Consider the following 21,684-nt stretch of genomic DNA (forward strand, 5'->3'; position numbering starts at 1 on the left):
TTTCCTGTTTAGCCTTCAGGAATTTACTTCAGAGGATCCATGAGGATGATATGTATGAGTGTAAATGAAGTGTAGTCTTTTACAGTCTCAGTTCGACCATTCCTGAGATGTGTGGTTAATTGTAACCCAACCATCAAAGAACACCGGTATCCACGATCTAGTATTCAAATCCATATAAAAGTAACTGCCTTTACTACTTGAACGCTGGAACTCTCGACTTCCAAATCAGCTGATTTGGGAGGATGCGTTCACCACTAGACCAAACCGGTGGGTTACTGAGATGTAGACTGGAAATATTTGTAAAAACTAGGAATAGGTTATATCGGGTGTGAGGTAAAAATTACTTGTTGGTTGCTTAGTTGCGGAAACTTCCTCTTCATTATTCTTCTTACTTGGTCCTTATTTAAAAAAAAAAAAAAGTAATAGCTGCCATTATTAAACCAAAAATTTTAAGGATAAATTCTCTCCAAAACATTTTAATAAACGATTAGTAAGGAACAATGTGGAAAAATTTTTTATTAAAAAATATTAAGCCTTTTATTTTGAAGAAATGACATTTTTATTTTTTTTAAATCGGTTCACAAATAGCTGAGTTACGGCTGATAATTGTTGTAATTTTTTGTCTGTTTTCATGTCCTCCACTTTACGTTCAATTCGATTAAATATTAATTGTTTTTATTTGTTGTTAATTCTAGTATTGTAAATTAGTATCAGCTTAAGTAATAATTTTCTCACAATAATAGACCTAATTATGACACAAAATTACATCAGTTTTCTCCCATAACTCGATTATTTGTTAAAAAATAATAATATCATTTTCTTTTAGATAAAATGCTTAATATTTTAGCAAATAATATAAATTTTGATAAAACTAATATTTATAACCGATTGAAAAATAAAAATGGCCACCATTTTGTAATTTGCGAAGGAATTTAAGTCCTGATTTTTATGCTAATTTTAAAACTTTATTACCAAGACGCTTACCAAATATTAATGTGATTCATCTATCGAACTAGAGATATAAATTTTTATATAAAAATAACAAAATGGCGAACAGTGTGAGAACGAATGAGAAATTGCCATTTTTCCTAAGGATATTTTTTGTTTAGTTTTAAAAGTAGAATCCGAAAAAGTGTAGCCAGTCCAACATTTTAGAAACACTGTATAAATATATATATATATTTTTTTTTTAAGTAAACGGTATTTTTGTACTCCTCATACCTCAAAACGTAAAGAAAATTCAATCTCAACCCTCCAATCCTACCGTGCGACCAAAAATAATACGCATAGCAGAGCCGTTCTAGCAAGGCCTTTTTCCTCTACTTACAGCCGTACATCTACTCCTCTCCGCAAGCGCCTTGCTATAACTTTAAAGCAAGTTGCTATAAATTTAAAGCGCCTTGCTATAACTGCTTGGCTGTACTTTTCTTCGAAAAGTTGGTAAAAAAAAAAAAAAAATGATGGCTATTTGATATCTTTCATAGGTAGTTTCAAAGAATGGCCTACATTAGACGCCAAGTTGTGATTTCATGCCAAGAATTACATTGTTTTGAGGCAAGTACATTTACTAAATTTCATTTTTCTAAGTTTAACATATAAAAAGTTACTTACGAGTTCCGATTAATGACAAATAAAATAAATATTTATGATCTCAGGTAACGTTATCTACTAGTATGTGCAACATTTCTTTTTTAAATTAACAGCGTGATTTCGTCACGATGTCAAACGAATTTATTATTTTTATCATTAATAATTTCCAGGATTATTTAAATAAGATACAAATATTAGTATCTCATGTAATATTAGCGTATTTCAATCTATACTAAACCTTTTATAGAAAAATTTATAACTGCTTTGTGCGTGTATTTGGCGATCATGCTTATATGTATCTCACATCACGCACCTACATTAAATGTATAAATTATATATACCAGGTCATGTTTATAAATACAGTACCATTGCAGTTTTACTTTCAACAGATTTAAGTAGCGTTTAGTGTTTTCTACCATATTCAGTTTAACAAGGTGGACCACTTTCCTTTATATAACTTATGTTCGTAAACATTTATGTTATATAAATATACCAGTGTATTTTCTGTTTTTATTTATCTTTAAGTGTTATTTAACTTATCTTAATATTAAAATTTAATATTCCTCTTAAGCGTTTAATGGTATTACACATTCGGTGATACGGGTCAAACCAATAAAATTCATTTTTTGTGATAAACAAATATTTTTTATTTTGTTCAATATGGTTTTGTTTATATATATATATATATATATATATATATATATATATATATATATATATATAATATTTTTTTGTTTTTAGAAATATATATATGTAAAGTTAGTAAACAATTTTTTTACAAGGGAACGAACTATTGAATTGATTTGACTACCTTCTGTTGATTTTAAAAATACAAATAATATTTTTTGTACAAAGAAGTTTATGTAAATATTTTATTTATTGGCATTTTTTTCATTTTTTAAATAAGTAAAATTTACTTCAAATTCGTTTTTTTCGTTATTACGATCTTGAGTATAAATTTATACATATTAATTATAAATAATTTTTTTTTTATAATTTCAAACTTTACATACAGTTGATTACATTTGTGTTAACCTTAAGTAAATTGGATCGCACTCACAATCACATGATAAGGAGTTCTCAGCGAAACTTCTAAAAATTACTTACTAGTATTATAAAGAACTTTTGCGCCAAGCAGCACATATATTAAGAATTATGAACAATTAAAAGTAGAACAAGAGAAAAAAAAATAGCAAGAAAAACAATGAAGCAATAAATTTGAAAATAAAAATCGAAGAGATAATGGAGAACACTTCCAGTTGAAGTTACACTTAAGACACAATGGAGTCACTAAGGTTCAGAAACTGCAGCCGTTTTAATGTTCTAACGTCATCCCCGTTGTCTACGAGGTTCAAAGCTAAATGATATTCACGTGGTTATTAAGTGTAGTTCGTACTTTGAACTGATACGTTGTATTCCTCCCGAACTTATCGTAAACCTAAATATTCGTGTATTTCACGTGTATAACAGGTGGCTCTGTTATACAACTCCCTAGTTCATTTTGTAATCCCTCTAAGATTTTGATATTGGATTGCTTGCACTGCCCCAAGTTGGATTCCATAAGTCCAGATCGGTTTTAGAATTGTTGATTATACCAACAGCTTATTAGATAAAGATAATTGAGAACCTTTGCCCAACAACCAGAACATTTCCTTTACCTTTACCTCAAGTTGCCTTCTCTTCTCTCTTTCCACTTAGCCAACGGTCAAGATGTAGAGACCCAGGTACCTCACATTCTCAGTTTGCGAAATTACAACACCCCCATCAAATTGAACCTGCGGGCAGTTACCTCTCCTCGTCGTGAATGTCACATGGTTCGATTTTTCTTGGTTAACGCATTCAACAATTTGTTGATTAAATTCAACTCGCCGATCTCCGTGGCGGAGTGGTAGAGTCTCAGCCTTTAATTCGTAGGCCCTGGGTTCGAATCCCGATCAGACATGACAATTTTCATACGCTAAAAATTTCCATTCTCATAGGAATAAATGACCAAAGCAGTCGATACCCGTTATCTCAAAAAAACTCAAATTGTAGGCTATTCGATTCTATAGTCGGGCTGGAATGAAAAGCGAGAACAACTGCGTCGTCCGCAAAGGAAGCGAGAGTGTAACCTTGTTTGTAGTCGGAAGGTCTGTCTGTAGTAAAGATGGAGTATAATACGGGCCCTAAGACAGAGGGCCCGTATTATACCTGAAGAACCCCCGACTGGTAAATAAATAAATCCTTTATTCTGATCAGGATTTTTATTTATTCTGTGTTTTGTGATTATAGAGCAATCACAAAACACAAAATTAGTTGTTTATATGATAGAAAGTAGTTGTGATTAAATTCTATATATATATATATATATATATATATATGAATGTGAGGTAAAGGTAAACACTTGAAGATATTAAATATAAAAAAAAAGAAATATCACAATTATAGAACACGTTAATAAAAATTATTTGAACACATATTTATGCATGCCTTAAACGGGATGCAGAAAATTCAGATTTAAAAAAAAATTACTACTTAAAAATTTATCACAGAGCTATATCGTTTTTGTTAAAAATATGTTTTAATTCAACCCTTATAATTCTACAAATTGGTGAGAAAATTTATTAAATAGTTCGGAAATTCAAAAAAAAAAAAAAACAAAAAAACAATAAAACCATAATAAGACCCTCTTTTATGAGCAGAATTATTGTGTCGAGTTACGAAAAAAAATAGTTATCTAGTTTGATATTATTATTTTTTAAGAATAATTCTTTTTAGCAAAAATTATACATTCATAAATATAATTACATGGATATGTTAAAACTTTTAAATTTCTAAATAAATATCTGCACGATTCATACTAATGGGCACCAAACAACGAACTGACAGTTTACTTTTTTATATTGAAAAATCATTCTGAGTTTTTAAAGGAGCCCCAAGAAATGACATAATAATTTAGACGGAATGTAAGTAAGAAAAAATAAATATTTAATATTAATAATAACATGTTTATTGTTTTAATTTATATAATCTAATTTTTTATCTACTACTTGTAACAGAAATTTCAAACTCCGTCTCTAGGAATTGAAAGACATCATCATTTTGATTATTGTTAAAAAAAATCAATTTTTTTTCATCCCCCAAAACAAAAAAACTAACGTGATATTCTCTGTAATTCATTAATGTTACAGAAAAGGATATTCCCATAAAAGAATTTCACGATGAAAGATAAATATTATTGTGGCAGACTAGGTGCAATAGGGGTGGTTCGAGAGTACGGCTGGATTTATACTTCATGTGTCTTTTTTTTCGATTTTTTTTATTAACAAATTTTTTTTTTAATTATCCCTAAAAACGAGTTTAAATCACAATCTATATGCCAGGAATATTCTCGAAATATTTAATGCAGCTTTCTTGAACGGAGACTATATAAACAGCTGCATTCCTTACTAGTGTAGTACGTAAAAGTATCTGTAGTTTATAACATCAAATGATTGTAAGAGCAAATTATATTTTAATTAGAACAGAAAAATTTTGACAAGAAGCCATTGAAATTAAAATATAACTGGTTCAGTCACGCTTCGAAGTATTAACTTTTTATACGAATGATTAGCGTTTTAAAAATCTGGGTCACACCGACACATCTAGTCTACAAATTAAAAAACTTACATATCATATGCTAGATGAATACGGATGAAATATAATTTTTAAGTTACCCCGTAGTATCTAATTCCCGTACTAAAAAATAAAATAAAATAATTTTAAAAAAGGGAAAATATTTAAATAATATTTATCTCGTAAAAATCTCTGAAATTTATAGGCCTGAAGATTGATGAATATCTATGATTAGAGAAACCATCTGCGTTGATTATAAAATATAACATAAATGCGTAATTTATTTTATAAATAGTAAGGAAATTTTATCGGTAATTTAAATATGAAAATTATTTATTGTAACTCAGATAGTTGAAGTTAAATGAAAGTCTTATGTGGAAACTTTTTTCTGCTATCTAATTTTAACTTTGACATGGTTATACTGAAATTTTTATTCGACAAAAAGTAGAATGACGTATCCTATCATTAAAAAAACATATGCATTCGCACACATAAACACAAGTATGAATAAAAACCTAAACCTGTTTTATTAAAAAACTGGTGAAAATTAAAAGTATGACATCATAGATTATAGTGCTAACACATAAATGTTTTAACGTAATATTATATTTGACAGTTTATAATTTATATACTGCTTAAAATAAATAATTTTTTTTAAATTTAGAAAATGCAGAATAATTTATATATACAACAGTTAAGATGAATTTTTTTAATATACATTAAAATTTATGATTATACTTGTTTGTATTTATAAGATTATCACGTTTACATTGAATTACTATCTTAAACGTCCTCTTTATATAATTCTTGTTTTATATATATATACATATATATAGCATTAAAGTACATATAGTTTATGAATGAAATTATAATTAGATTTATCGTGCATTTTACTATTACTTTGATATTCATACGAGTCTATTTATTACCACCATATTTGATATTTGTTACAGTATATTCCTTAGTAATTTATGATAATGCATGATTAATGAAGTTAATATAAAAACGATATTTTATGAACCGGTAACACAGATATACATATTATATGCTTACTGCACGATGTAAATTATATACGAATTTTAAAGTAAAGTGCAATCATTTTAAAAGTTTTTAAGCAAATAATGAATTATTTATTAAGCTTAAGTAATAAATCAATTAATAATAAGGTTACAAAATCACAAATATTATTTTTATTATTATATAATTTTTTTTTTTTTTTTTTTTTGTCTTCAGTCATTTGACTGGTTTGATGCAGCTCTCCAAGATTCCCTATCTAGTGCTAGTCGTTTCATTTCAGTATACCCTCTACATCCTACATCCCCAACAATTTGTTTTACATACTCCAAACGTGGCCTGCCTACACAATTTTTCCCTTCTACCTGTCCTTCCAATATTAAAGCGACTATTCCAGGATGCCTTAGTATGTGGCCTATAAGTCTGTCTCTTCTTTTAACTATATTCTTCCAAATGCTTCTTTCTTCATCTATTTGCCGCAATACCTCTTCATTTGTCACTTTATCCACCCATCTGATTTTTAACATTCTCCTATAGCACCACATTTCAAAAGCTTCTAATCTTTTCTTCTCAGATACTCCGATTGTCCAAGTTTCACTTCCATATAAAGCGACACTCCAAACATACACTTTCAAAAATCTTTTCCTGACATTTAAATTAATTTTTGATGTAAACAAATTATATTTCTTACTGAAGGCTCGTTTAGCTTGTGCTATTCGGCATTTTATATCGCTCCTGCTTCGTCCATCTTTAGTAATTTTACTTCCCAAATAACAAAATTCTTCTACCTCCATAATCTTTTCTCCTCCTATTTTCACATTCAGTGGTCCATCTTTGTTATTTCTACTACATTTCATTACTTTTGTTTTGTTCTTGTTTATTTTCATGCGATAGTTCTTGCGTAGGACTTCATCTATGCCGTTCATTGTTTCTTCTAAATCCTTTTTACTCTCGGCTAGAATTACTATATCATCAGCAAATCGTAGCATCTTTATCTTTTCACCTTGTACTGTTACTCCGAATCTAAATTGTTCTTTAACATCATTAACTGCTAGTTCCATGTAAAGATTAAAAAGTAACGGAGATAGGGAACATCCTTGTCGGACTCCCTTTCTTATTAGGGCTTCTTTCTTATGTTCTTCAATTGTTATTGTTGCTGTTTGGTTCCTGTACATGTTAGCAATTGTTCTTCTATCTCTGTATTTGAACCCTAATTTTTTTAAATTGCTGAACATTTTATTCCAATCTACGTTATCGAAAGCCTTTTCTAGGTCTATAAACGCCAAGTATGTTGGTTTGTTTTTCTTTAATCTTCCTTCTACTATTAATCTGAGGCCTAAAATTGCTTCCCTTGTCCCTATACTTTTCCTGAAACCAAATTGGTCTTCTCCTAACACTTCTTCCACTCTCCTCTCAATTCTTCTGTATAAAATTCTAGTTAAGATTTTTGATGCATGACTAGTTAAACTAATTGTTCTGTATTCTTCACATTTATCTGCCCCTGCTTTCTTTGGTATCATAACTATAACACTTTTTTTGAAGTCTGACGGAAATTCCCCTTTTTCATAAATATTACACACCAGTTTGTATAATCTATCAATCGCTTCCTCACCTGCACTGCGCAGTAATTCTACAGGTATTCCGTCTATTCCAGGAGCCTTTCTGCCATTTAAATCTTTTAATGCTCTCTTAAATTCAGATCTCAGTATTGTTTCTCCCATTTCATCCTCCTCAACTTCCTCTTCTTCCTCTATAACACCATTTTCTAATTCATTTCCTCCGTATAACTCTTCAATATATTCCACCCATCTATCGACTTTACCTTTCGTATTATATATTGGTGTACCATCTTTGTTTAACACATTATTAGATTTTAATTTATGTACCCCAAAATTTTCCTTAACTTTCCTGTATGCTCCGTCAATTTTACCAATGTTCATTTCTCTTTCCACTTCTGAACACTTTTCTTTAATCCACTCTTCTTTCGCCAGTTTGCATTTCCTATTTATAGCATTTCTTAATTGCCGATAGTTCCTTTTACTTTCTTCATCATTAGCATTCTTATATTTTCTACGTTCATCCATCAGCTGCAATATATCGTCTGAAACCCAAGGTTTTCTACCAGTTCTCTTTATTCCGCCTAAGTTTGCTTCAGCTGATTTAAGAATTTCCTTTTTAACATTCTCCCATTATTCTTCTACATTTTCTACCATATCTTTTTTACTCAGACCTCTTGCGATGTCCTCCTCAAAAATCTTCTTTACCTCCTCTTCCTCAAGCTTCTCTAAATTCCACCGATTCATCTGACAACTTTTCTTCAGGTTTTTAAACCCCAATCTACATTTCATTATCACCAAATTATGGTCGCTATCAATGTCTGCTCCAGGGTAAGTTTTGCAGTCAACGAGTTGATTTCTAAATCTTTGCTTAACCATGATATAATCTATCTGATACCTTCCAGTATCGCCTGGCTTTTTCCAAGTGTATATTCTTCTATTATGATTTTTAAATTGGGTGTTGGCAATTACTAAATTATACTTCGTGCAAAACTCTATAAGTCGGTCCCCTCTTTCATTCCTTTTGCCCAGCCCGTATTCACCCACTATATTTCCTTCCTTGCCTTTTCCAATGCTTGCATTCCAATCTCCAACTATTATTAAATTTTCATCTCCCTTTACGTGTTTAATTGTTTCATCAATCTCTTCGTATACACACTCTACCTCATCATCATCATGGGCGCTTGTAGGCATATAAACGTTAACAATCGTTGTCGGTTTAGGTTTTGATTTTATCCTTATTACAATGATTCTATCGCTATGCGTTTTGAAATACTCCACTCTCCTCCCTATCTTCTTGTTCATCACGAAACCTACTCCTGCCTGCCCATTATTTGACGCTGAGTTAATTACTCTAAAATCACCTGACCAAAAGTCGCCTTCCTCTTCCCACCGAACCTCACTAATTCCTACTATATCCACATTCACCCTATCCATTTCCCTTTTTAAATTTTCTAGCCTACCAACCTTTTTTAAGCTTCTAACATTCCACGCTCCGACTCGTAGAATGTTATTTTTTAATTTTCTGGTGACCCCTTCCTTAGTAGTCCCCACCCGGAGATCCGAATGGGGGACTATTTTACCTCCGGAATATTTTACCAAGGAAGGCGCCTCCATTGTTGCTATGTGAAAATGCAGAGAGCCACATTTTCTTGGAAAAAAAGCAGCTGTAGTTTTCCATTGCTTTCAGCTGCGCAGTACTCAGAGGACTGAGTGATGTTGATACGGCCGTTTAAGTCATTGTGACTCACGCCCCTAACAACTACTGAAAGAGCTGCTGCCCTCTTTCAGGAATCATTCCTTAGTCTGGCTCTCAACAGATACCTCTCCGATATGGTTGCACCTTCGGTCCAGCTACTCTGTATCCCTGAGCACTCAAGCCCCCTCACCAACGGCAAGGTCTCATGATTCATAGAGGAGGATTATATAAATAAATATTTTAAATTCTAATTTGAAATATATTTACTTATAAGTTTCACTAGATATATTTCAAATAAAAAGAAAAAGAAAAGGTTGTAAAATTTAAAAAAAACTATTTCACTGAAAAAACTGATAAACCTAAGAATTAAATATCTTCATTTGGCTTCAACCAACGCTGCAGTAGTATTTAAAAATGGGTAGTAATCAATTAATTATTTTTAAATACACTATTAAATTGTAGATTATATTTTTATTTAATCGTTGAAAGTGAAAATTAGCTCAGAAAAAATTAAAAAAATTATTTCTTCACTCCAAAACTAGACTTATAAATTGTACATTTGGTTATTTGTATGCCACATTTTAATAGCAAAACGATGACGGTGGTTTTTATAAATTACATATTAAATAACTCATCACGGTTACTCGAGTGATATTAAGTAAAAAAAATTTGGTAAAACATTACCGGCATTGTATGCCATTTTTTCACAATTATCAGATCAAAAGTTATATCAAACTTAATACAAAGTAGGATATTAAATAAGAGTGCTTAAATAGAAAAGCTTTTAAAATCTTTTATAAATATTAAATTTTACTCACCTGAATCCGGTGTTAATTTATTAATTGGTGTGGTAACTAAAAGATGTGTACAAAGACATGAATCTAAAGGTGGTGGAGTTCCTTTCAGTTCTAAATAACAGAGCAATTTTTTTGATGGTCGTAATCCAGGGCATGATCCATCTGTAAAAAAAAAAAAAACAAAAAACAATGAACAAATTATTTTTATTATAAATTAACTAATAATTAGGTTATATTATTATATCTATATTTCAAAATTGATGAGAGTTAGATTTTTATCCAGAGAATGTAGATTTTGCTAAGACTATATAAAATTATTATCTAATATAAAAGTTAATGTTTAATCTATTATGCAGTGCGTTAGTACATAACCTGAATAAAACTACTGATTATCAACTCACTAATTTTTATTACCACGGAAATTTGAAGATTTAGTCTCTTTAATACCAATTAAATTGTAAGGCGGGTGCATTTATTTTACTACCGTATGTAATTAAAAAAACGTAAGATTTCATTAAAAACTTAAACATTACGTTATTAAAAAATTTAAAGGATTTTCTTTTATTTTTTGTTAAGTATTCATATGTTAAGAGTATCTTTATACGAGAAAATCTACCACAGATATTGTGACAGGAGGCAAAGCCATATATGAAACTTTTTATTTGAAATTAAAAAACTGTTGCAAACAGACCGCTCAACAATACCTTCTTTAAAATGTTACGTAAGAACTTTGCCTGTTTACATAACTGACTTTTTGCAGTGCGACTGTAATTTGAAGAAAAGATATAATTTTAGAGATTTCTTGGCTTTAATCCCAATTATATGTAACTTTTTTTTCTAGCATGAATACAATACATTATCGAATGAATACATTGCCGATCTCTGTGGCGGAGTGGTAGTGTCTGGGCCTTTCATCCGGAGGTCCGGGGTTCAATCCCGATTAAATATGGCATTTTTCATACGCTAAAAAAATTTCATTTCTATATCCCACGCACAAGCTTCAAGCTTATGTGATGGTATTATCAAGACAAAAAAAAAACAAAAAAATTAAACAGTCTATTTTAATCTTTTTCTGTCTCTATAATGTTTGTAAAAGTTAGAAAAAAGCATTAATCTAACAGACAACAATGTCAATGTTGACAACAATTTTGTCAGCTATATTATCGTAATGTTTATTAACGCAAGCGTTAATATAGTCAATGATATACAGGAAGGGATTATTTATTAGTAGTATCTATAAAAATGTTGTCATTCTTCTTGCTAGCACCCACGCATGCATGAAGTCGTAGAAAAATTTTCTTATTAACGTTCATTACCGCTTAAACTATCGAAGCAAACAGGGATTCGACAGGAGGATATTATAGGAGTGAAAACAAGCTAATCTACTTTAAGGTATACCATTGCGGTTCAACGTTGCACTATTTATAAACTTTGCATACATTAAAGTTGTATAATAAGAACAATTCTAAAAAATATATAACTTAAAAAAGATAAATCTTTTATTTTCATCTACGTAATAATATATTATATAAATCACGTTAAAATAAGATAAATTATAAATATAAAAATAATTTATTTGATAAAAAATAATGATGCGAATAAAGTCCATAAAAAAAAAAAAACAAAAAAAAAAAAACATTCAGGTAAAGGTATTAAATGCACGAAAAATTTAATTTGAAAAATATCTTCAAAATAATTCGCAATTCAGGTGTTAATGAAAATTACTCAATCAAATATTTATATAAACATTGAAAGAAATGCAGAAAAAATTCATCACAGAATAATATTGTTCTCGTAAAAAAAAATCTTATTGTATTTTAATAAAACTGGTAAGAAATCTTTTTTTAAATAATTGGGAAATTTATTTTAAATGGCAATGGAATCATAATAAGGCTCTTTCTCGTAAGTTGGAAGTATTGTGTTGCGTTCTACGAAAGTAGTTCCGTTGTCTGGTTTTCTAAAGGTGGACGTTATTATTTTTTAAGAATAACTGACCATTCTTTTTATCAAATATTGCACATTCATAAATATAAACATTATGATAAGTTAACATATTTAATTTAGTAAATATATTCTAAATGATTCATAGTTATGGACGCCAAATAATGAATGATTAGACTTGTACCTTAAAAAAATTCATTCTGATTTTTGAAGGGGCCCCAAGAGATGACATTATACTTTATACGAGAATGTACGTTGTCATAATAAACATTTAATAATGACGACAAGTTTAAAGTTTTAATAAGGCACTTCAGAGCAAACAGTACGGCGTGATTTTATTACAAACGAAATCAATTTGATCATCCCAAAAGAATTTGTAATTTAATAAAATATAACAAATTTCGTTTTGTGGGGAACAGAAACACTATCATATCAATATCATTAATGAGAATTCTATTCAAGCGATCAGAAACGTTATGTCTACCTCAGAAGCATAATACAAGGGGATTTTATCCATATTTAAAGTTAAATGTTTACAGCCGGCGTCCGTGGCGCGAGTGGTAGCGTCTCAGCCTTTCATTCGGAGATCCCGGGTTCGAATTGATACCATCCCGGGTATCAAAGCTTCTTTGATAAAATCACTACTATGTTTTTTTAATCACTAAAAACTGAGGAACTAAATAAAATGCTTTATTGAGATAATTTAATTTAGATATTTTCAAAAATTTGGGAAAAGGCTGTGTCAGTAGATAATTTTTTCCTTAAATCATGCTGAAAGTTTTTTAATACGATGTGTTTTTCAAGGACAGTTAAAAGTTCAGTTTTAATAATATTTTCACATTCTTTAGAATATATAAAAATAACAAATAAAAAAAAAAAATAATAAAAAAAAAAAAACAATAATGAAATTTTCCTATAATTGAGTAAATTATGAACTTTTCTTAAACTGAACCTTTCTTAGGGAGAGAATAACTATAGAAGTCTTAAGGCAGCTAAGGAATACTCTGTATCTGAAACAATAAGTTGAAGATAGGTTTTTGCGCTTAAGTTTTTAATTATCGGTCTACATCGATTCTTGCTTGGGTGTCAAATAATGATCTGCCGGCCCACTTTTGTATCTTAAAAACTCGTTCTGACGTTTAGAGGAAGCACCTCTAAACGATTTAGAGATGATATACTTTAGACGGGATAAATAAAATAAAAGCATTGATTTTTGTTAGGTTAAGTTAACAATCCCTAACATTAACTGAATACCCACCGGGTTGGTCTAGTGGTGAACGCACCTTCCCAAATCAGCTGATTTGGAAGTCGAGAATTCCAGCGTTTAAGTCCTAGTAAAGCCAGCTATTTTTACACGGACTTGAATACTAGATCGTGGATACCGGTGTTCTTTGGTGGTTGGGTTTCAATTAACCACACATCTCAGGTACGGTCGAACTGAGAATGTACAAGACTACACTTCATTCACACTCATACATATCATCCTCATTCATCCTTTGAAGTATTATCTAAACGGTAGTTACCGGAGGCTAAACAGGAAAAATAAAAAAGAAACATTAACTGAATAAAAAATTTATTGTAGATCTAAATAAATCTGTATTGGTCGTTCGACCCAAAGATTTGCTTTGGAGCTATTCAAAAAATTATTTTTTTGTTAAACGATATCAGTTAATCCGACTACTTTTTTTCAGTGAACGAAAATAAACTTATACAATGGAAATAATATGGATTATATTTTTTTTAAATAGATAAAAATATTTGTTTACCTTTCTGAATAGTATTTTATTATTACCATTATCATTATTATTATTACATGAATTATAAAATAGTTATCTGTTATTCATACTTTTAAATGTTCGAAGTCGTTTTCTTGTACTTTCTATTTAGATGATTTGTATAACTAACTTATAATTCAACAGTAAAATTACGCACATATGAATACAATGTATCTCTATAACTACATTAAATTAAGTTTCGCCAGATCACGATTTATCTAAAAGTACACTCTTGTTCTAAAATATTATATACCATTTTTATAATTCGTAATACGAATAGATTTTTACAATAAAAAAATAATTTATTAAGAATATTTTAATAACATAGAGATTGTAGGCAGCATATTGGCAAATAATTATAATAAATTATTTAAATAATACTAATAATAACAAGTAGCAAACCATTTAATGTTTTTCTTCCTATACATAAATATGTTTTTAACTATGTCTATGTTAATTATTTACTATTTATTATTGGTTGTTTTATAACACGATATGAGATTGGTTGAAAGTAGAAATATTTATTATAATTGGTGAGAGTTTTGACGTATTGTGGAGGTGGATTTATTATTTAAAATAAATTACCTGATAACATGATATAACAATTTTATTTATTGTATTTATTTACCGCTTAATATATTCTAAAAAAATATAGTTTTATTTAATATTTCACAGTACTTTCTTTTACGTTAATTATGTAGCTTAAAAAGAGAAAGCATTTTTATTTATAAATAATTTTTTTATGAACGTAAGAAAGGTTTAGAGTTTCGAGTATTCCAGAATAATCAGGCAAACCTCGGAGCCAACTCAGGGCTCCTCGAGGCCTTCCAGGGCCGCAGAGATCGGATCACCCATTCCCATGTTGCACGGGGACGGCATCTTGGACACTCGCAGAGCTCGCTTCGGTCGCCATTCCCGTCTACCTAAAGGGTTCCGTCCCCTGAACCCCCGCATAGTTCCTTATCGTCATGATTGTAAGAATAATACTAATAAATAACAATTAAAGTATTCAGGTTTTATTGAAACCTGAAAAGGAAACTAAATCTTAAAAAAAAAAATAATATTAGCTCTCTCTCTCTCTCTTTTCTGGTTACCTCCGGAACCACCGGTAAGGCATTACTTCAGAGGATGAATGAGGATGATATCTATGAATGTAAATGAATTGTAGTCTTGTACAGTCTCAGGTTGACCGTTCCTGAGATGAGGGGTTAACAGAAACCCAATCACCAAAGAACACTAGTATCCAGGATCTAGTATCAAATCTGTATAAAAGTAACTGGCTTTAATAGGATTTGAACCTTAGAGCTCTTCACTTCGAAATCAGCTGATTTGCGATGACGAGTTGACCACAAAACCAGCCCGGTGGGAAAAGAATAATAATAGCTGTCGTAACTAAAGTACACACACACCTTTGACAAAGAAAAATGTATAACTTATATCTTTGCCATGGAGGCAGACATATAAAAATGAAGTAAAAGGATTAATCTTTTTTTCCTTAATGAATATTTCTAATTTACAACTTCACCCTCATTGGGGGTGAAGAAATAATGAATATTTTTAATATTTTAACCTTAAAGGGAGCTAGGGCCTCGGTCTGCGGCTTAAAACCTTCCATGGTATTAATACAAATGTATCCTGAAAATTTGAAAGCAATCGATCGGTTGGTTCTTCGAGATGAAATATATCTATAAACCTTCTCGGTTATGCCAAGAAATATGGGTAAACATTTGGTTGCGATTAATCGAGTAGTTCTTTTGTTTATCCCGAACAAACAAAAACCCTCTTCCTCTTTATAGAATAGTATAGATTATATATTTATACTTTTGTGTGTGTGTGTGTGTGTGTGTGTGTGTGTGTGTGTTTGAGAAAAAAATTGGTGAAGATATCTGTGAAGAAATTCTACCAATAAAAAAAAATAAAAAGGAACAGCAAACTTTAAAAATACTTCGGCAGTTTGTCCAACAGAAAACTACAAATTTTCATTAACATTATACACATGAAAGATTTATTAAAGGGTTTTTAATAAAAAAATTGCGAACATGATATGCACGAACATGACAGCACGCTTCATCGCTCTCTCAGCACTTCCATATGAAATCTGAGAGTGCACTAGTAGTCTCCTCAAGCTTTTTGAAGGCGAACGCTGCATCACATTCTTCTTAACCGCCAGTTTAGCATCAGTCAAAATGGCCGGTCTCCCGGTTGTCTGCAACTTATTCGCATTCACTAAAACGGGTAATTAATCTCGTCATGGTCGAATTATTAGGTACTGGCACATCCGGATATTTTCTATGAAATTCGTCTACAACAAGTGCGTAAGAACGACTGGAAAAATAATGTTCAACAATGAAAACTCGTTGCTGTTGTGAAAACGACATGTTTACCAAGCAATAAACAAAGCACTAATGCAAGCGTCGAGTGATTAATGTACATCACAAAGGCGTCCAGTTTTATTGTTGTTATACCCATTGTGCTTGTTATTTATTACCCATGGGTATAATTGTTATAGACATATTTATTGTAGTTATACGACATATGCTTTCCGACGTGGGTAGATTTACACTGGTTTCAAGACTAATCACAGTAGTCCAACGAACTAAGGACAGGGAATATGAATAGCAAGGGGGTGATAGACAGTCTCGTGTGGAGTCGTCGTCCGTCCGTATGTATACGGGTGGGTGGGGGTGAGGAAGCGCGGGGTCTCTGAATTCCCTAAGCTTTCAAGAGTGAAGATCTCAGAAAGCTCTCAACTAAGATGAGGAGAAGAACATTAAGGGAAATAGGAATAAATTCCGTTGTTGCGATCAACATTTGCATTGTATTTACCAAACAGACTCGTACGATATGAGACATTTACAATCACAAGTAGTTTATTAATTGTAGAACTAGGCGCGGGGTTCGTGCTTCCGCGAACTCGGTTAGTTAGTTAAGAAGGCAACGTTGTAGGACAGTCAAGAAGTCCGGAAGAGGCCTGTTCCGGACATCTTGACGAAGAAGAGGCAAAATCCGAGTTAAAAATCACTGATGTAAATGTCTACCGAGGCATTTACATCGGTGGTATCCCAACCAAGACCTGGCTTATTACTGTTAGGTGTAATCAGTTAGAGGGTTTGAAGACAACTCCCGTTAAAACCAATCAGGGCTAAGAACGGTGGGAGGGGTGTTACGACAGGAATCGTCACAAGGTGAGTATCTTCCCCTACAGGGGTTGGGATGAAGAGAAGGACCGAGAGCGAAGGGGTGAAGGACTGCTTCCTGGGGAGCCATCGTTCTACGATGGCTCCGGTAATACAAGCACGAGGTAATTCTGAAGCACGAGGACTCTGAATCCCCCAAGCTCAAAGGCACCTCCCGGGGCTGTGTAATGCTTATTCGCGGGCCTGGCCCCGGGAGCGGAGGATCGGTGAGATAGGAGGTTTAGTCGGTAGGAAGCAGGCACACATACGCACTCTTAGTAACATCTTGTGAAACTTGTTAGCGAGTCCGACACTTCGCCCGTAAATGGGTTCGTCCGACTCCGACTCCGACTCACCGATATACTCGTATACATATATATATAAACAATAAATGCTCATGGTACTATCTTGAGGTAACCGATAGAACTTTTTCAACTATACTACTATTTATAAACACTTTAATTTTGACGTTCCCGACTTTTGGATTTCTCTGATGTAACGCGTGCGATGTCACAGTTAGCCGTAAGTATCAAAATAAAAGAAAACACAAAGTCTCAATATGTATGAAAGCCACAGTTCGTTTACATATTGCTACAGCTTAAACTTAATTTTTGATGTTACTGTCAAAAATATGTAAATTTTCATCTATTTCAAATATTCCTTTTCTAAAACAATTATAGAAATCCAAATAATTATTTCCTTTATATGGTTGACTTTCTTTTTGAAATTCACTATTATTTTTATAATTTGTTAAGGAAGTAATACAGAAGACTAAGAAAATAGGAAGGAAGAGTAAATAAAAGAAACTTGGTTTTAATGCAAATGGATTTTTTTTAAAAATCGATTGGAGCAAAAGTTAACAAAAAATTCAACAACGTTACTTTGTTTGATTTTTCAAGTTCCTAATTTTTGAATCGTATTGTTTATTGTTAAATTATTATTACTATTATTATAATTATTGTTTAGTTACTAAATAAGATAACATTATTACTCAACCGAATGCTGAATATTGCATTTTGTTTTAGAACAATACAAAAGTTCAGCTTATTTATTTTTCGTTTTACACTTATAACAGTATGTATAACTGTCGATACTATAACTATACTATGAGGTAGTTGTTAATGAATTCCCTTCTGTTCTCAATCATTACTCGTTATTGTACTCTATTCAACAAGATGTGTATACATAATGACAACTTGTTCATATGGCCTACATATTTATTTTCTACGTAACAAGTGGGTCCTCTTTTGTTAATGGGATTATATAATATGCTTATCTTTGTTTCTTTACATATATGTTAAATATATTTTCTTTATAACAAAATAATAGGTTAAACTAAATTTGCACCGGTTTTAAATAACATAATATTATAAAGTTATAATTATATAATGATGCAATAGTTGGTTTTACTCGAAATTTGTTATAATAATGACAAGATGATAATAATTTATTATTATTATTTTTATTTTAATTATGATTTATTTTTGTATTTTATTATTATCTATATTAGAATACAACAGGTATAATAACCACTAATTTATTACGACTGGATTTGCGGTTGATCATTAGCCTGAATATTTTTTATATTACTAGTTTATATGATCACATTTATTTAATGTAGCAAATTATTCTAGTCTTCATTTATTTTTTATGTTAAGTAAATTTATTCAGGAGAAATCTACACACATATAAGAATTTAAAAAAAATTTAAAAAACAAAATAATTATTCGATATACAATATACAAAAACTGCAATAAAAATATTAAAAAAGGGATTATAAACAGGATAACAGTGCAACATAAAGTCTTTTAAACACTAGATCTAATGCGCGAAATATTTTAATTTTACTTACTTGAAATTTTTATAAAACTTCAGATGAATCATAAAAAATAAATATTCTGGAAATTGTTTTTTGTTCTTAATGTAATTTTTAATTCTTTCCTTATATTTTAGTTCTTATTTAACCAATATTCCTATTATCTTTGTCATTTTCAATCATAAAAACATTGATTATAAGCAGAATCCTGATATTATATAACAAATAATTTCTGAAAATAACAAAAATCAATCCTCAAGAACAATATATATCCATTTTTATATATATTTAAGGAAGTAAAAAATTTTTTACATCTTTATTTTTATTTTGCTTTGAAGCGCCTTAATAAAATCTTACGCTTGTCATCATAATTAAATATTTAATATTATACGTGAAATAAAAGAGAAACTCAAACAGTTTTTCCTATAAATGTTCAATATTATTCAGGCATCATTCATCACACATATTCAGCCGATAGGAGAGTTCATTCCATTCTTTAATCACCAAGTCTGGAGTAATTGATGCGGCGACTACTTCAATCCTATGTCTGAAATCAGTAGGTCAGCTGGTAACAGTGGAACATACACTTGATCCTTCATAAATCCCTAAAGAACGGGGTCAGATCGGGCGAATGTGGAGGCTACGGCAAACAAGCCTTGTCATCTTGTCACCGACGCCCAATCCAGCTGTCGGGGAGATTTCATTCAACCGATCACGTATAGTGTTATGCCAGTAAAGAGGCGCACCATCTTAGTTATCGAAAATCTTCTGTAGTTCATATTACAGTTGAAGAAAAAACCATCATTATAGTATATCAAGATAGTTCATTCCAGATACATTTGCTTCTGCGATAAAGAACGGCCCGTAAACTTGCTGTCGGGATACGGCAAAAAAATTCAGTTTTGGGGAGTCTCATTCACACTGCAATATTTTGTGAGGATTTTCTGATTCCCAAATACGCAAATTATGAGCGTTTACTTTTTCATTAACCTGAAATTTTGATTCGTCACTGAATATGACACAATAAAGAAAGTATTCATAGTTACGGTGCATCATTTCCTTTGCGAAGTTAGCACTCAAACCATAATCTGTAGGCTTTAGAGCTTGTAACATCTGTAAATTATACGAACACAGTTGTAAATGTTTCCTTAAAACCCTCCACACAGACGTCACTGGAATTGCTAATTTGCGGCTAGCGTTCCTAACGGATTTCCTAGGACTACGCACAAAACACTTTCTTACACGATCAACATTTTCTTCGGACACACTCGGTCCTCCTATACTCTTATCTTTACAAATACAGCCAGTGGTTTCAAATTGTTTATACTATCTACGAGTGTTATTGTCACTCGGAATATCACAAAGGAAATTCAAACTGAACGCACATTGAACGGCAATTACAGACTTTGAAAACTGCAAAATATATGATAGATGGAGATAGCCATCTTTGCTACTAGTGTTTTCAAGTGAAAGATACAAGAAGCAGTTTATGTGCTTGCCCACAGCTAAAACTGTTTGAGTTGCTCATTCATTTCAGATATAATTAATCAATATACGTGAAATTTGAGAAATATTACATAGCTTTAAAACCCGGATATTCGTTTTGAAACATACAATATAACATCATATCTTAGGGCTCCCTCAAAAAGTTTGAACGAATTTTCAAAATAGAAAAATGAGCTATCAGATCACTGTTTGATACCCGTCAGAATTAATCATCTAGACCGGTATTAGAAAAAAATTAAAAATAAAATTTATTCTTATAATTATAAATTTATAATATTTGTTAAAAATATTGATCGCTAATTCTTAAAATATAATATAATATTACTTCAATCAAACTAGATAACAGAACTGTTTTCATGTAACTCAGCTTATAAAAAAAGAGCTTATTATGCTTAAGTTGTCATTCTTATTAAATTACTGAACTATTTAAAAAGTTTTCCCACCAATTTATTTAAGGTACAATTAAAAAACTTTCTATTACAGAAAAATTCTATTTTTGTCGCTGAATTTTGAAATAATGCTAATTAAAAACTTTAAAAACCCTGAATTTTCTGCATCCCGTGTTCAACGTGTGTTCGGTACGTTTAGGTGTCTGAAATCATCCGTGACCGGTCAGGAACTACGTCAATCCGTGCCCCAGTTCCCCGTGCTTGCAGTTCAGCCATTTTTGGGATCAGTTTGTAGGTTCATCTACCTTTTCATCCCATGGGTGTTATAAATTTATAATCTCACAACTGAAAAAATAAACATGGTTAATCTAAAAATAAAATAAGAAAATTAATACAAAGATCTGTTAATTGAATATTCAAAATATTGTAAAAAATAAAGATTGAAAGGTTAACCGTAGAATATAAATTAAACATGTTTAATTAAAAAAAAATCAAATAAGGAATGTATGATAAAAAGAAAGAAAATTATGTTAAATATTAAGATAGGAAGAAACCAGAAGTCACTGAATTATTAATTTAGGCAGTAAAATTTCAAGGGTGTAGAATGTAAGAAGATGTATAATTAAAAGGAGTTTATTATCATATCATAAAAAATCAAAGCTTTTTTGCAGAACAAAATTTATTACACCTATATTTTATAGAGTTAAGTTCTAGAGTTTGCTGGGAGGGAACCTAACTTTCTAATACGCATTGGCTGTAGTCATAACAAAAAGCAACCACAAATTAAATGAAAGGAATTTTACCGATTAATTAATTGCGCACGTGTACTAG

At 30.9% G+C, this 21,684-nt stretch overlaps 1 protein-coding gene across 2 annotated transcripts in view; it reads right to left on the minus strand.

Annotated features, from left to right (window-relative positions):
* The window catches only part of LOC142330474 (uncharacterized), a 259,605-nt gene that overhangs the window by 100,188 nt on the left and 137,733 nt on the right, over positions 1-21,684 (minus strand). For both annotated transcript variants that reach the window (XM_075375739.1, XM_075375740.1), the window contains exon 4: positions 10,272-10,412. In XM_075375739.1, coding sequence (XP_075231854.1) covers positions 10,272-10,412 — 141 coding nt within the window. The remainder of the gene's footprint in view (positions 1-10,271; positions 10,413-21,684) is intronic.

Source organism: Lycorma delicatula, chromosome 9 (assembly GCF_047948215.1).
Source record: "Lycorma delicatula isolate Av1 chromosome 9, ASM4794821v1, whole genome shotgun sequence".
Lineage (NCBI taxonomy): Eukaryota > Metazoa > Arthropoda > Insecta > Hemiptera > Fulgoridae > Lycorma > Lycorma delicatula.